The 13,675-nt window shown below is 38.7% G+C and overlaps 1 protein-coding gene across 1 annotated transcript in view; it reads left to right on the top strand.

Annotated features, from left to right (window-relative positions):
* The window catches only part of CPA6 (carboxypeptidase A6), a 320,090-nt gene that overhangs the window by 108,613 nt on the left and 197,802 nt on the right, over positions 1–13,675 (top strand). Inside the window, exon 2 of the mRNA XM_017544873.2 lies at positions 9,957–10,032. Coding sequence (XP_017400362.1) covers positions 9,957–10,032 — 76 coding nt within the window. The remainder of the gene's footprint in view (positions 1–9,956; positions 10,033–13,675) is intronic.

A 13,675-nucleotide genomic window follows, 5' to 3' on the forward strand; every position in this document is an offset into this window, starting at 1 on the left:
ATTTCTTTGTGCTCAGGGATGAGATTTTTTTTTAAGTGAACATCCTATTAACTTTTCCACAGGATACAAGCTTTCATAAAGTTCAGCAAATATTTTAAACTGTCCTATTTTCCTTGAGAATATGAGATGAGCCTTAGTTATGGAGTACCCTAAATGTTTCCTTCTGAAAACACACAGTTTTTTTAAGCTGCCATCAAAATTAAAGGAGCGCTTTAGAGAGGGACTTAGGGAGGAAATAAGGAGTGTGAATATGCATATTCTCACCTGTGAAGACCAATTTAACAGTGAAGTTAGTTATTCCATTGGTTTCTCTAATTCCTCTAAAAATATCCAAAGTAAACTTGCTGTTATATATGTTGCTTTTGGTTACAAGTAAGAAAAAACCTGACTCAAACTGCCCTACATAATTTTTAAATGTATTACACAATAGGAAGTCTAGCAGCAGAACAAGCTTAAAAGTTGGTTAATTTAACAAGATCATTGCAGACCCAGGTTCATTTTGTCTCTCCACTCAAGAGTCCACAGTGAGCTTAGGGTGAACCTACCTCATAATTACAGGCTGCAAGTGGCATGCAGAATTGCATATTTGCTTGTTTACATTCAACAAGAGAGAGAATCCCTCCACCCCCTTGGAATAATCCTTCCCTTAAATCTGATTGAGCCAATTTATACAACACATCTATTCCCAAACTAACAAAGTTGCCAAGGGATATCCAAATTCTGACTGGCTAATAAGGACTCAGCCCTCAATATGGGGATAGGGTGAATATCTGAGCAGAATCAGAGTCCTTTTAGGGTTTCAGACAGGAAAATAGATTTTGAGGATCAGCCAAAAACATCACTGTAGTCATCTATTCTGGTCCCCTGTGAAGGGCAACATTAGAAATTCTTTACTACATCTAGGTAAGGTTGGTCTTTGGAAGTATTGAAAAATTGAACATATGTGGCTTATACCAATAGAGAAAACCTCTCTACAGGACTTCCTCTGACATTGCTTTTCCTTTTTCTTTTGAGTTTCACTCTTTGTTGCCCAGGCTAGAGTGCAGCAGCATGATCTCAGCTCATTGCAACCTCCACCTCCCAGGTACAAGTGATTCTCCTGCCTCAGCCTCTCAAGTAGCTGGGATTACAGTCGCGTGCCACCACACCCGGCTAATTGGGTATTTTAAGTAGAGACAGGGTTTTACCATGTTGGTCAGGGTGTTCTTGAACTCCTGACCTCAGGTGATCCACCTGCCTCGGCCTCCCAAAGTGCTGGGGTTACAGGCGTGAGCCACTGCTCCTGGCCCATTTTTCTTTTATGTAGTGTTCCATATACCCGGTTACCATTGTAGAAAATAATGAGACCATCCAATATTTGGGTTTCTCAGATGCCAAAAGAGCTGCCTAAGCAGAAAGAAAACAGTAAATCCCAATTTACGGCACTGATCAGAGATTACGTTCAAATATCCATGCAAAGGGCAAGAAACAAAAATGTCAGCAACAACAACAGAAAGGTTAAATGTATTCAGAATCAAATTGTGTCATGTTGTTTGTGGTATTCACAGTGGAGCAAACTTGGAAAAACATCTTAATTCAGTGCTTTAAGTTCTAGGCTGGGTGCAGTGGCTCATGCCTGTAACCCCAACACTTTGGGAGGCCAAAGCAGAGGGATTAGTTGAGCGCAGGAGTTTGAGACCAGCCTGGGCAGTATAATAAGACCCCATCTACAAAAAATTTTATAAAGCATAGCAGGGCATAGTGGTTCACATCTGCTGTTCTAGCTACCTAGAGACTGAGACAGGAGGATGCTCGAGCCTGGGAGATTGAGGCTGCAGTGAGTCATGATATACTCCAGCCTGGGAAACATAGTGAGATAATGCCTAAAAAAGAACCGGAAGAATATTTTCCTGTAGAAGTAATGACAGTAGCTACTGTGTATCGATAGGCTATAAATTAGGTATTTCCCAGACAATATCTCATAGGGATTGTGACTATTATCACCAGCAGGAACTGCTGTCTCCCTGCCATCTACCACTGTGCCTGGAACAGAATGTAACCTTCATAAATGTGCTGGAGGATATAATTTTCACCAAAAAAAAAACAACGTATGCAGTGGTACTTTGGTGCTTCCCCCCAGTTTAAGGATTAGGACTCACTGGCTCTAGATGTCTAAGCATTTTGGTGAAGGGCACATATCAACTGGTGAAACCCAAACTAGCATCCAACTTTACTCTTTCGTCAAAAGTGAAGAAGAAAGTGGATCCGAAAAAAAAAAAAAAAAAGTCCAGTGACTTGGAGAGAAAGGAATGAAAGAAATGAAATATCTGAAGTTTAAGTGTTTTTAATACTAGTGGATTAGGAAAAATACCATAATGATGTCGTTTTAATTCAATTACTTCCTTAAAGACCCTATCTTCAAATACAGTCACATTCTTGGATTGAGGGAGTTAGGACTTCAACATATGAATTTTAAGGGGAAACAATTCACATATCCACACTTAGACACAGTGTGCAACAAAAATTTCAGATGGTTTTAACAACACAAGGAGCAAAGAAGGAGGAAAACATTATGGGGAGAAGGATAGAGAAAAAAAGATTCTTAAGGTCTTACCTTGTTCAAGGAGACAAATTACAGAGACATTCAAGACATGAAAAAAGATATCTCTTAAAGTATGTGGTAAAATACAAAAAAAATGACTAATACATAGAAGATGCATAACTTGCAAACCACTGGATAAGAAAAATCTGATGAAGAAAATTCAAGAAAGAGGAAGAAAGGGGCAACAAGAACCTACAACAAACAAAATTATAAGAATAAAGCAATATATATTATGTATTACAATTAGTGTGAATAAGTAAAATTTCCAGTTAAAAATTAGAAAGTGTCTTACTGTATTTTTCCATTTAATCTATTTTGATGTTTTCTAGGTCTCCTATGTAAAGCAGGGTGCCTCAAAGGTGTTGAAGAAAATTTTGACACATCTGGAAAAAAAGCATAAGGCAAAATTATGCCAGGCAAACAAAAAGCAGGAGTGACAATCCTATGGGGAAAAAATGAATTGGAAATAAAGTGCATTAAATGAACCAAAGGAGAGTCTTTCTAAGGAAACTTTATAACAGTAAAAGTTTTATTCTATCCAGAAGATGTAGTAGGCATGAGCTTATATATAGTTACACACATCAAAATACATGAATCAAAAATTTTTATATTCAAAAATAAATTAGCAAATCCAGTTATAGTAAGTATATTGAGATGAATCAAAAGTTTTTATATTCAAAAATTAACAAATCCAAAGTTAAGTATATTGAGTAAAATTGGCTGAAATTATCAAATTCAGTGGAAAAATAAGGACAGAGAAAATGAAAATAATATAATTAATATTCTTAATAGGTATGTATAGAACTTTGTATAGATATAAGAAAGATATACATTCTTTTCAAATATGCACTATTTATAGAACTGGAATACATATTAGGCCATAAATACCAGTGCAATGAAGTCTACAAAGTAAAAATCATATGGGCCACCTTATCATACTTCAAGATAATAAAACAGTAACAAAAATAAATCTTCCCACCCAAAATACATCTCACTGCTTGACACATTTTTCAACATTCTTCAAAATAACTCTTTAGTAAAGAAGGACTAAAAACTCAATTGTCAGCTATTAGATCTGAACATCAATGAGAACATCACATATTAAAACATGAGGTTTGGTACAGTGGCTCATGCCTCTAAGCCTAGCATTTTGGGAAGCCAAGGTAGGAGGATTTATTTGAGTCCAGGAGTTCAAGAGTAGGCTGGGCAACATAGCAGACCCCATCTCTAAAAAAATTTCTTTTTAATTAGCTGGGCCTGGTGGCATGCACTGGTAGTCCCAGCTACTCAGGAGCCTGAGATGGGAGGATCACTTGAGCTCAAGAGTTTGAGACTAGCCTGGGCAACATAGTAAAACCCCATCTCTTAAAAAAAAAAAAAAAAAAAAAAAAAAAAACTTTTTTAATTAGCTGGGTATGGTGGCACACACCTGTGGTCCCAGCTACTCGGGAGGCTGAGGTGGGAGGATCACTTGAGCCCAGGAGTTTGAGGTTACAGTGAGCTGTGATGCCACCGTACTCCTGCCTAGACGACAGAGAAAGACTGTCTCTGAGAAACAAACACACACACACAGCATTATTTTTAAAGGTTTGTAAAAAGTTTATTTTTTTAAAAAAGCCTTCCTTATGATGTAGTTCTAAAACTCCGAAAAAAATTAGCATATAAAATTCGGCCATTTATTTAAAAGATGGTACAGCAGGTCCTAGATTGTTTCTCATTCAACGTCATTTTGCTATAACTTTGACAAGAAAAAAATTCAGTTCCCACCAGGGCCACCGTCTGTGAGGAGCTCTCCCCATGTATGTGTGGGTTTTCTCTGAGTACCCAGTTTCCCACCACATCCCAAAGCTGCACCTGTTAGGTTCCTCCACCTCTCTACATGGTCCTGGGGCGAGTGAGCGTGGGTGTGTGAGAGTACCCTGCGATGGATGACATCCTGTCCAGAGTCAGTTTCCACTTTGTGTCCTGAGCTTCGAGGACAAGCTTCGGCCACCCATGACCCTGAACTGGAATAATTGGGATGGAAAATGAATTAAGGAATGAATACAAATTATTGTGAATAAAAACTCATAGACAAAATCATAGAAAGGCATGACAAATGATGCAGTACAAAAGCCCTCAGCAAAACCCCTGTATTTGTTATTGTTTCAACTCCATGTTGGGAGGAGGTGTTTCCATTTTCACTTTGCAAGCATTTATTCCTTCATTTAACCCACTACTGCAAATATGACCATCCCTCACAGATTCACCAAACATTGAGTTAATAATAATCTTACATGTCTTTATTAATTTTTCTTAAACGTATATATAGTTCACATTTATTTCAATGTGAAATAGTTTTAATATTAGAATATATATTTAATAATAGAATATTTCAATATGAAATGTTTTTAATATTAAATATATTTAATATTAGAAGTACTTTGGGTGGTTTTTTTTTTTTTTTTTTTTTTTTTTTTTTTTTTTTTTTTTTTTTTTTTTTTGGTTTCATTTTGTCACCCAGGCTGGACAAAAATGCCTTGATCATAGCTCACTGCAGCCTCTGGCTCCTGAGCTTGAGTGGTCCTCCTGCCTCAGCCTCCCAGGTAGCTGGGACTATAAGGCAAGTGCCACCAAGCCCAGCTAGTTGGTTTCTTTAATTTTTTTTTTTTTCTTGCAAAGACAGGGTCTCACTATGTTGTCTAGGCTGGTCTCAAACTCCTGGCCTCAAGCTATCCTCCTACCTTAGCCTCCCAAGTGCTGGAATTGCAGGTATGAGTCACCACACCCAGCTATGGGTCTTTATTTAGAAATTTGGTGATGTTTTTGTGACCAGAAGTGTGCCCATAGGAACTTAACTTGCTTATATCAGTTAGCCTATGGTAAAATCACTTTTGTTATACGCTGCTTCACGTAAACTCAGTTTCCAAGAACCTATCATTGAAATAATCACTGTATTTTAAAAACCTATGAAGTAAAAGATAAAAGCAAATTACTGTTACAAAATGCTGTGAAACAAACACTGCATCTAATGTGTATTAATGCAGAAAAGAGTCCAAGGATACACAAGAAACTACTGACAGTGGCTACGAGGGGCAGGTAGGTTTAGGGTTGGAAGGGAACTTTATCATTTCATATGCGCTATAATATTTTAATCTTTACAAGCATAGGTTCATAAATTCTGTAACATATAAAGAAGTTTAGGATTTCATAATGGAATCAGTTGTGGAAGGTCATGCCAAGAGCCGCAAGGAAACATCTGCAGCTTCACATCTGTCTTTCAACAGGGACTTTCAGGTTGCCTGGAAGACAGAGATACTCTTCCATAGCTGCTTCACAGTCAAGGCACAGAAGAATGGCAATCAATATGGGAGGCAGCAAATCCAGGCAACATAGTCTTAGAACTTTTTTTCTTGAGATGGAGTCTGGCTTTGTCACCCAGGCTGGAGTGCAATGGCACTATCTCAGCTCACTGTAACCTCTGCCTCCCAGGCTCAAGCAATTCTCCTGCCTCAGCCTCCTAAGTAGCTGGGACTACAGGCGTGCCACCATGCCCAGCTAATTTTTGCATTTTTAGAAGACATGGGATTTCACCATGTTGGAAGGCAGCTGGGAGATCATCCCTCACTCCTCCAATGAAGAAACTGAGACCCAGACATAGTATAGATTTGGAGATTATGTTCCCTTTCTGAATTTTCTCTAGGTGCATGAATGCATGCTGAGGAGGCATTCAATACTTTTTGAACTGATTATATATATTATCATTCATGTGATTTCTGCTGTACACCAGAATTATTAATCAAACTCACAACCAAACTCAAGATGGACTTTATAGCTACATAACTTTATTTGTCCTGTAGGTCAAAGGAACAAATTGTAAGTATATCACAGATTAATAAGTATTAGTAATTCCTGGGAGACTAGTTATCTGGGATATTCTGCTTCCTTTGTAAGACATCCTTAAACTAGAATTAAAAATGCCTATGCTGTCTTTCTTTGGACAACTTTATATAGGCTAAGTTAGAAATACATGTGCTTATGAGCCGCTGCTTGCCCAGGAGTCTTTCTAACCTCAACCCATATTCAGTTCTTTGATTCCTTCATCTTAACCCCAAAAGATAGCCAAAGGGTCTTAAACTGGCGTTACTACCTAACAGTTAAAAAAAAAAAAGAAACCTGATAAATTCTAAGGAAAAGCCTGTAAGTTCACCTTCTCTGATAGTTTTGCAGGGTTAGTTTTTCTAAGTTCCAGTAAACTACCTGAAACTTCCCTGTTTGTAGCACCAAATTATTACTCACTTCAAAAAAAAAAAAACGCTAGCTATCAGATTTAAGGAGAATAAGCTTTTCGTTTGGTGAAACGAACAGGGCATTTGAGGGTTACGTGGCTTTTGCATGCTGAATAAAGAGCTCTTGTTGGGTTTTGGTTACCCATCATTCTGTCAATATAATTTGCTGGTTCACAAAAGAGTATGACATTTCATGGGTCTTTCTACATCACTTTGCGTATTCTCTGTTCTTTGACGAGTTATCAAATAGTAACAAACTCATTTCTAAAGTCACACCTGAGAATTTCTAAAGGCTGGGATGAAGTGAACTTTTTGTGATAAAAATGAGAAAACTGAGTTTGAGCAATCACTTTCAGGGTTAAATAATCCCAAGCGTAATTCCTTTGTATCCTGTACCTACTTGCAGAAGAACTGATTGCCAGGTTGAATTATCCATCTTTAAAAAAAAAAAAAAAAAAAAAAAAAAAAAAAGGTTCTTCTCATGGCTGTAAAACAGCTACAGATTGCTTTTCTTGCACTCTTGAGGAGCTGACAAGGCCCCAGATGGAGGTATTTTTCAGCAAGCTGTCAAGTGATCTATCCATCAAAAACAGCCATATCACCCAGCCGAGCTTGCTTTCTTTGCCAAGAATTGTACTGGGTCAGATGAGAGAGGCCAGGGTATGATAGATCCAGGGAAAACACAGGTCAGAGAAATGTATACTAGAAAAGAGGAAAGATGTGGTTACATTTAAATTCCAAAGGTTATATTTAGATTTGTTTTTCAGTGACTTGATAATATTTTTCCTGCTGCTTTCTTTTATTCTTTCCAGAAATAGAAATTTCATGACACTGATACTGAGAGGTGGTTTGTGTGATTTTGAGGAAAACAAAGCTGTAAAGCTCTGTTAGAATAGCAGTCCATAAAACACAGTAATTTATCATCAGCAAGCCAGGGACCTTTTTATTAATAGGCCTAAAAGAGCTATTATAGGATCATTTTAAATGATAAACCTATCATGATTGGAAGTAAACACAGAGCCCTAAAAAATTATTGCCCAACAAGTCCAGAAGTATCCCTGAGGATCTGGTGCCCTCCATATTAGCCTTACTTCATCTTGGAAACTGCTATTCATCTGTATTAGCCCATTCTCACACCACCATAAAGAACCACCTGAGACTGAGTAATTTATGAAGAAAAGAGATTTAATTGACTCACAGTTTCACAGGCTTAACAGGATGCATGCCTGAGAGGCCTCAGAAAACTTACAATCAAAGCGGAAGGTGAAGGGGAAGCAGGGACCTCCTTCACATGGTGTCCAGAGAAAGAGAGAACAAAGAAGGAAGTGCCACACACTTTTAAGCCATCAGATCTTGTGAGAACTCACCCACTATCAGGACAACAGGGGGGAAATAATATGCCCCTATAAGCCAATCACCTCCCATCAAGCCCCTTCTCCAATTTGACATGAGGTTTGGGCGGGACACAATCAAAATCACATCGTCATCTAAAAAGTAAAATGACGAAAAACCATGCAAATTCCATTCTTATTCCTGATGCACCTTTAGGGTTGGAGAGACAAGTTGTGGGTGAAATTAGTAGAGTTTTTGTTTTCTGCTTTATATGCTATTAATAATATTCTGCCTTAATTATCATAAAATGCCATATAGAGTTATGAAAAATATTCATTCCTTTTGTGCTTTATTTACTTAGTTTTTCCTTTATCCTCTGGACACCAGTTACTCAGCAATTTCCTTTATACCAATCCATTAATAAATATTTAATAAGCATCTGCTCTATGTGAAAGACATTGTATTGTTTTGATTATCATGTGCTAGAGCTTTGCTTCCCAACCTGTCCTCATCATTACACACCTAGAAATTGATAGAATACCTTTCTGGCACACCTGGGAGACAAGGCCCCTAAAGAGAAACTTTCTGACAGACACAGCAACACCGTAAGTTATCTTAGGTAATTCGGAACCTTTACAGAAAGAACCTTATATTATGTTCAAATATAATTTCAACTGTGATAAAACCTCTGTGGTTGTGAAACTGACCCAATATTCCTATAGAGAGTTTTTTTGATAAAAGAAATGGATTCTTCTGGTCTTAAAAATTGAAACTTATATTTGTTTTATCTGAGTTCCTTCCTCAGAAAGTGACCTTCAGTCTTCTCAAAAAAAGAAAGAATCAAAGAACTGAAACTCACCAGATCACCACATACTGATAGTGAGATGCAAGACCCCTCATTCATCATGACTGCTTCCTGGCTCCTCCCTAGTTTCTGTTTTTGTACACTTTGTTACATTTCTTTCCCTGCTATATGCATCTCTAGTTTTTGTCCATCAGGGAGATGGATTTGAGACTGAGCCCCCATCTCCCTGACTGCAGCACCTGATTAAAGCCTTCTTTCTTAGTAATAATCATCTTCTCAGTGATTGCTTTCTGTACAGGGAGCAGCAGGACCTAGGCCAAACCCCTGGTGTTTTGGTAACAGTTGTAAACATTGATTTTTAAATTGTATCACTCTATAAAAAATTTGCAGCCATCAGCATCTAACGCTGTTGGCCCTCTTGTGTAGCTCCACAAGCCGGGTGGGTAGCTCTGGACCAGAGAAATGAGATGCCCCATAGAGATGGGCTTCTCCTTACTGTTCTCGGTGTGGGAAGAATTCAAATCAGAAACTTTCCCTACTGTGTGGATTTCACATCCTCTCACTGAAAGTCACATTCCTTTTCAGCATTAATGTTTAAAAAAAGAATGGCTTTTCTTTCTTCTGTCATTGGAAATTTTCCTTATTGGTATCTGCTCTGAGCAGCTCATGAAAGTTCCTGTCTCTTTCTGCCACTTTTCCTGTGTTTTGGGCCTTTTTCTGCATTTATAACATTAAATGTGAGTTTGTAATCTTCAAAAGCTGATGAAATGCCAAATAGCTTTAAGACAAGAAAAGAAGAGCAATGCAATCAAAGAATAACAAGAACTGGATAAAATACTTACTGGGTCAGTGAAAAGTTTTGCTGTTTTTCTTCCTAAATGCAGAGGCAGTTTTTTAAGAGGTAGGAAAAAGATGACTAATATCTTTATTTTAGAAAGGTAATTATCATCTTTCTTTTCTTATCTTGTAGTGATAAAGTGATAAGATTTATTCCCAAAACAGAAGAGGAAGCATATGCACTGAAGAAAATATCCCATCAACTTAAGGTAATAGAGCATCTACTCACTTATGGCGGAATTGTGCTTGTGGTGTGTTTACAGGGATTTGCTGACTGGAGTTGAATAATTGGAATTTATTAGCCAAGAAACTAAAGGCTAAGGAGATAACTTGAAAAATATTTATTTATTTATTTATTTATTTTGAGACAGAGTCTCACTCCATTGCCCATACTGCAGTGCAGTGGCATGATCTCAGCTCACTGCAACCTCCACCTCCCAGGTTCAAGCAATTCTCCTGCCTCAGCCTCCTGAGTAGCTGGAACTACGGGAATGTGCAGCCATGCCCAGCTAATTGTTTTTTTTATTTTTAGTAGAGTCAGGGTTTCACATTGTTGGCCAGGCTGGTCTCAAACTCCTGACCTCGTGATCCACCCACCTCGGCCTCCCAAAGTGCTGGGATTACAGGTGTGAGCCACTGCACCCAGTTGAAAGAGCTTTTAAGGATGGCTAAGGCTACTCAAAATTTTTCTGACTGTGTGCCACACTTTGGGAGGCTGAGGCAGGCAGATCCCTTGAGCCCAGGAGTTCAAGCCCAGCCTGGGCAACATGATGAAACCCCATCTCTACAAAAAAATATAAAAGTTTAATCAGATGTGGTTTCACATGCCTGTAGTCCCAACTACTAGAGAGGCTGGAATGGGAGGATCACTTGAGCCGGGGAGGTTGCAGTGCGCTCTGGTGTCTCTTTTTTTAAGACAGGCCCTCACTGTTGCCATGCTCTCTAGCCTGGGCAACAGAGCGAGACCCTGTCTCAAAAAACAAAAAGAAAATTTTCTGTCTGACCCATCTATTTATTACCCATCTCTGAGGTAGAATGTAAATTTTATGAGAGAATTTGTTCTATTTTTTGTTCATTGATGTATTCCCAGTTAGTGTCTGGAATATCCTAGAAGTTCAATACATGATTTTGTTGTTATTTTTCCTTAATGAATGAATGAATGTAGTTTCCAGTTTTCCAGAGCTTCTCTTTTTCTTCTTGAATCTTCCTACTGATCATCTAGGCACTTTCCTCTTAATTAAAACTTTAAGCAGAAGTGAGTTGAGGAAAATTAAAGCCAGAAATTCAAGTTAATTCGTTTTGCTATGTTTCAGTGGGTCTAATAAGAAAATTTTCTTGGCAAAGTTTGAAGGCTCTGATTATTCAATCTTTGATGAACATTATGGATTTTAGAGTTAGAGCATTTCTCTAACTTCATCAGTGTATATAATTGAGTGTTAGCTTTTACCTAAAAATTATGATGAGAAGTATAGTGATTGGTTATTTTCCATGCCTACCAAAATACAAGCAAGTCCAAAAACATGTGGTGGTTTAGGCTTGGTGCTACCTAAAGCAGTGTAAGGGAATGAGGGAGGAAGGAGATATTGTGGCTTCTGGAGATATTTGTAATTAAAATACTTTTGGTCTTTTATTTATGGTTTTTCTCTGACATCTTCCCCCTCAAATCTTGAATTTATTTGCAAATGATGTCTTGAACGATGAGTTGATTCCTATCTTCTCCTCATTCCCAGCCCCTACACAAACAGTATTGAGTTCAAGTATGGCGTCTCATTACAGGGGCCCAGGGTGAGAATGCAGGACCCATCCCCAAATTGTGGCTGTTTTATGCAATACCACAGAGCATTGCTCACTGGGCATTTCTTAAACCTCCTTTTCTACTCACAGGAATCTGCTTTTAGGAGGCTATTGTTAACCTCTTCTGGTCACATATGGGCATATATCCCACGATGTCCTTTTCAGTAGTTGTAGCTGAACACTTTCTGAATGGTCCACCAGGAGCTTAATAGTTGCAAAGGAGCAAAACAAGTTTTGAGTGGAAGTTTCCAACTCCACTGAAACTGTATTTTCATATGCCACCAAAAAAATAAAATAGCCACTTTTCACTTTGGAATCCAGTGTTTTAGGGAACAGACATTCTGAACCAAATATTGGAAAAAAATATTTCTCAAAGGATGTTTCTACCATTTGTGAATCTATTTACGTATTAGACCTGACAAAGTAATGAACTTGCACTGTTCAATTTGTGATGGTCACTTACCATTATCAAAAGCAATAAAATCACATTTGTGAGGACTGTAGGGGTTACTTATAAACTCTCAGAAATCGTCATAGATGGAACCAAAAGCTATGACTGTAAATAGAGCTGCTGGTACTGATGACCACACATTTACATTGGGCCCTTTTTGGTAAGCATTTAAAGAAAATCATTCCTACAAACAGTTTTCATTTAGTCCTCAAGGAAAAGTAATCACCTGGGGGAGGAAATGGTTTGGATGTAAGGGAGCTTAGGGGACAACTGAGAGAAGAGAGGGAAAGGGATCTGGTGAGGAAAGGGGGAGCAGAGTGAGGGGAAGAAAGAAGGTTAATATTAAGATACCAACTGTGCTCTACTGATTCTACTCCACACGAAGTCACATCCAGCTCCTCTCAGCCACTGTGAGTCAGTCACAGGGCTACATGCTTCCGTAAATTGCTCATTTTAACAATCCTGTGAAGTGAGTGTATTGTTATTGCTGTTTTACAGATGAAGAAACTGAGAGAGACAGAGTTAAGTAACTTGCCCAGGCCACAGTATGGGATTGGAACGTGTATCTCGTCAGTGTCAAGCCCTCTAGGACCCAAATGGGGCCTGCCTCTAGCCTTAGTCAGTTTATTCTGATTATCTTCACAATGGAGAGGATTGAGGCCAAGTTTGCAGGGCAGTGGAGCCTAGACTCAGAATGTGAGCATTATCATACTCTCATTTACTTGGGCGCTAGAGTCAGGGGTCACCAAGACCATGCCCACATTCAATGAGTTGCAGAAGGACTCACCCAACTCAGCATATAGTCTTACAGCTATGATTGGTCACAGCAAAGGATATAAAGCAAAATCATCAAAGTGAAAAAGCAGTATGGGGTGAAGTCCAAGGGAAACAAGGTTCAAGCTTCCAAGAGGCCTCCTCCAACAGAGTCACACAGGATGTTCTCAATTCCATCAGTAACAAGTTGTGACAACAAACATACAGTGTTGCCTACCAAGGAAACTCATTAAAGACTCAGTGCCCAAGGTTTTTATTGGGGTAAAGCTATGTAGATAACCTCTGCCTAGCACATACCAGAATTCCAGACTCCCAGAAGAAAAGTGAGTGTTCAGCCTGAACTATATTATTATTTGCACAATCTAAGCATGCTAAGTCCCTTTTTTTCTTCTTTTTTTTTTTTTTTTTGAGACAGAGTCTCACTCTGTCACCAGGCAGGTGCAGTGGCATGATCTCAGTTCACTGCAACCTCTGCTTCCTGGGTTCAAGAGGTTCTCCTTCCTCAGCCTCCCAAGTAGCTGGGACTACAGGCACACACCACCACACCCAACTAATTTTTATGTTTTAGAGACATCAGTAGAGATGGGGTTTCACCATGTTGGCCAGGATGGTCCCGATCTCCTGATCTCGTGATCCACCCACTTGGCCTCTCAAAGTGCTGGGACTTCAGGCATGAGCCGCCGTGCCTGGCAGAGTCACTCTTATTAGTTAGGGTGGTGGTAACCTCCCTGAAATTCAACTTTCCAAATGCCAGCCAAGGACCAATTTTACAAGCAGGCCTTTCTAAAGATAGAATTTTTCAGCCCTGCTCTGTTAAATCTTTTCTGCACATT

Source organism: Cebus imitator, unplaced genomic scaffold (assembly GCF_001604975.1).
Source record: "Cebus imitator isolate Cc_AM_T3 unplaced genomic scaffold, Cebus_imitator-1.0 Scaffold9, whole genome shotgun sequence".
Taxonomy (NCBI): domain Eukaryota; kingdom Metazoa; phylum Chordata; class Mammalia; order Primates; family Cebidae; genus Cebus; species Cebus imitator.